Source organism: Empidonax traillii, unplaced genomic scaffold (assembly GCF_003031625.1).
Source record: "Empidonax traillii isolate 1590-97213 ecotype Southwest subspecies unplaced genomic scaffold, ASM303162v1 scaffold586:size682069, whole genome shotgun sequence".
In the NCBI taxonomy this organism is placed as follows: domain Eukaryota; kingdom Metazoa; phylum Chordata; class Aves; order Passeriformes; family Tyrannidae; genus Empidonax; species Empidonax traillii.
In genome coordinates this window covers 399,876-403,658 of record NW_020955779.1, presented here as the reverse complement: position 1 = coordinate 403,658, position 3,783 = coordinate 399,876, and the positions used below count along the sequence as shown (strand labels likewise).

At 42.0% G+C, this 3,783-nt stretch overlaps 1 protein-coding gene across 1 annotated transcript in view; it reads left to right on the top strand.

Moving 5' to 3' along the window:
- Window positions 1-3,783, top strand: part of PLB1 (phospholipase B1) — a 93,193-nt gene that overhangs the window by 86,843 nt on the left and 2,567 nt on the right. Inside the window, exon 58 of the mRNA XM_027898240.1 lies at window positions 3,110-3,184. Within this exon, the coding sequence (XP_027754041.1) occupies window positions 3,110-3,184 (75 nt within the window). The remainder of the gene's footprint in view (window positions 1-3,109; window positions 3,185-3,783) is intronic.

Below are 3,783 nucleotides of genomic sequence, written 5' to 3'. Positions count from 1 at the left end.
TTCTTAGGAAAACGTATATGTGACTGAATTTTTGCTGCCATTAATAGTGTGGACATGTTTTACCACCCACTCTAGTATCTGAGACAACTCTAGTAAAGTCACTGAAACTAACGGGGGGCTCATCAAAACTATGATGCCTCTGCTTGCAGTCACATTCCTTCTGTCAGTTTGGGAAAAATTATAGGTTTTCAACAGTGTTGGAAGAGGGTGTAAGAGGCACGTGATAGACTTGATAACTCCAAGATCACAGTTGCTTTCAGAAACATGATGTTTCCCCATGCTGGAAAGAAGACTATGGCATTTTCATGCCGCAGCAACATTTCCTCCTCTTGTCTCATAAGCACCACTACCCAAACACGTTGTGCGAGCAGAAATCCCGTATCCTGGTTTGTACAAGAAACAACCATAAACGGAGGGGATTTTTTTTCCATTTAAGTAAAAGTGTTAGCAAGATAAGAAACTTACAGGATACCCCAGAATAAGCTTGAGCATAAGGACTGGGATATGCAGGGCAGAAATCTTGCAGTTGCCCAGTATGGCATAAGAGCTGTAAGTTCAGGGTCATAGAATGCAGCGAACATACAATGCACACATGCACTCAGAATAATTGATTTGTGCATGCGCAGCAAATCTGCCTGTTTTCCATCAGCCTTCCCTGCCTGGTACTCAGATGACAGCAGGGTGGTAGGCTTCACTGTGTTTCATAGCTTAAATGGGGCTAATGGTGGCCCAGAAACCTCAGGCAAATGTAGAAGAAAATTCAAATTGAGTATGGCTGAAGATTTCAAGAAGAAAAAAGATGATATCTGGACATATGGTAGCCTTAAATTTGGTTTCTGTTGCCATGTGGTATTCCTATTGGCCATTACTCATTCCTGAATCACCTTCAGTCTTTTTTTTTTTCTATGCCATCGGAGTTTTATTCTGTCCAGATTGTCACTCAATTCCTACGCATGGAAGGATTTTGACAGAAGGCTTTCTGCTGCAGGAGGGATCAGAGTTCCACTGATGTGAAGCACAACTATTCCCTCCCGCAGAGATCTGTTGGTCTATGCCAGCTGAAGATATTACTGTTTACTATTTAAATCTGGTTCTTGTAACACATCCCTGCTTTTCACTTGCAGTCCATGTACGGCAAGGCTGTGCAAGCTTACTGTAAGGCTGTATTGTTTCCCTGTTCCCTGAAAAGCTCGGCAGGCTGTAGGCTTATGGCCAAATGACATGGATTCTTGTCAGTACACATAAAGGGCCAGACTGTGCGTGGCCACTGTGTGGGTATGCAAGGATCAGGATGCCTTCAGGAATCTATCCCCCACCATCATGTCCTTTCCCCTTTTGCTTTGTGCAAAGACAAGTGTGCTCCTGCTCTCTGAAGTCAGAGGGCTGTCTAGTCCTCAGGGGCTTCCACTGGTCCCAAATCCACCTCTTCAGTCCTCTGGCCCAAGTGAGGAGCACATGGATGCTCTGTGTTTAGATTGTGTTCTGCCTCCATGGTTGGCACACGCTCTAGAGGAGCTGTGTGTTTCTTCTAGAAGTTGTGCTGTCCACTCTTGGACTTGGGGATACTGTCATCTTCAAAGCTCAGAAGCTAATGCTCCTGAAGAACAGATTGCATAGAGATGAAGTAAGCATGGCTGGTTGCAGAATTTTGCACTTTGTCATCTTTCATCTGTGCTCCGTGCCAGAATCCTTACCAAGTGCCCTGGCAAGGGAAGTGTTACAATTATCTACAAACAACCCGAAGCACTGCAGGCAGAATGCTACAAGACATGAGCCACACATCTTAAAAATAACCCCAGCAGAATCTGAGCTGTCCCCTTTAGGTGCAACAAAACTAGCAGTTTCAGTCTTCACCACCTTAGGTGGTGGGCAGGCCAAGGGATTAGGACTCAGGTAGAAGTCCAGCAGGAGCTCACAATCATCAGCAAAACCTGGCATTCTGTTTTGCTTCTTCCCTTCCCTAGTCATATTTTTCTGTGGTTCATCTCTTTTTATTTTTCAGTCTCTACTACCCTTTTTTCTTTTTTTTTTTTTTTTTTTTTTTTTTTTTTTTTTTTTTTTTTTTTTTTTTTAACTGAATTAGAGAGAGAAGGTATTCCCAGTATTTCCATATGGGAATCCTATGGCTAGAATTTGGTTTTTTCCACGTTGTGTTGGGCTTCTTGCGATACTGTTTCTTTTCAGCACACAGCTGACACTTTAATCTCTTAAGGACAGTAAATGCCTGTATGGACAATAGCAGAAGCAACAGCAGTCCTCTGTGCTGTATTCCCAGAAATGCTGGGTGACAACTCTGCAGTTTCCTACGGGCCAATCTTGAAGTCATTACTTCGGGCATGTCTGTACAACAATTGTAAACACTTCAGTTAACGTGACTGAGCAAGCCTGTACTCGTTAGCTTAACTATGGTAACCAGTGGTATGTGCACTCCTAGCTCTACTATTAGCCTTGATATATTTTGAGTTTGAAATGGACTTGAGGTGAGCCCATGGTCAGCTATTGCAATTTAGCTGACAACTGATAATATAAAAGGCTCTATTTAACTTACTTCTTGCAATCTTGTGAACCCAGCCTCAGCTGTAACTCCCAGGGAATTTCTTGTCTGAATGAAGACTGCAAAGGTTGGCACCATCTCATTCTGTCTCTGCAGCTCTACATTTTTGAAGTCAGTCCCATCACCATGACACCTAGGTATCTTTCTTTAAGTAATGTGCTAAGTAACATGTCTAACATCTATCATGTGGGTTTTTTTCTTTGTGGTTTATACTACCATTTGAGATGTGCACGGGGGAGAACCAGATATATAGTAAACCACTTTGTTTTAGCAGAATATTTAAAGTATGTGCTATTCAGAGGGATGCAAAAGGAGGAAAGGCTTCTCCTATTCCTTGCTGCCGAGGAAGCTTTTCTGCAGCCAGTACATCGGATTTTCAACATCTTCAGTTCATGAGAGTTAAAATGTTTGTGAAAGTTCCCAATCACCTTCTACCACACTTCTTCATTACTGCAAGCACCAAAAGATTGGATAAGAAACTTTTAACTGCCTATGTCAAGAGAGCCTGAGAAGGAAAATTTCATCATTGTTTGCTGTTGCTTTTCTCTTCTTCAGCTGGAGCCTGTTGGTGAAAAGCAGACTTACAACAACTTTACCCTTGACAGATCAAAACTCAAGTGTCCAAACCCAGTAAGTAAAGACAAAGATGTCCTCTCTGTGAATTACTTCTATTTTTCTCCTTTCTTCTCTTTAGTAAAGCTCTTTAAGGGAGTATCTTTGTGAAGGCTTTAAATAGCTGAAATACACTCCTATTTTTATTAGAGACAGAGAAATCTACTTAAGATTTAAGAGCAAAAAAATGATCCTCATTGCAGTGGAAATACTCGCATTTAAGTCAGTTCTAATGAGTCTATGTATTTCCATTTGATTGTCTGCAACAAGCAAATTAGGAAATGATGCCATCGCTCCTGATTCTGAGATGGCTCCTTTTTTTTTTTTTTGTTCTAGGAAGTTTCAGGCAATAAAGCAGGAAAGAGTTTGGTCTAAGATAGAGAGAAGGCAGCAACAGCTGATGGTCTAAAGATCAATAACTCCTCTCCGGGAAGGGGCAGTGGCATATTGTTGGAATGCTGCCTGTTGAGTGATCTGTGGCCAATAAAACCTTTGCTCTCCCTTTGTAGGAGAAACCTTTTCTTTTCACACGGAGAAATAGTGGATTTGGAAATTCAGACCTCAACTTGGAGAAATCTGAACCTTCAGTCCCCTACTGGGCTGTCATTGTGGCTGCA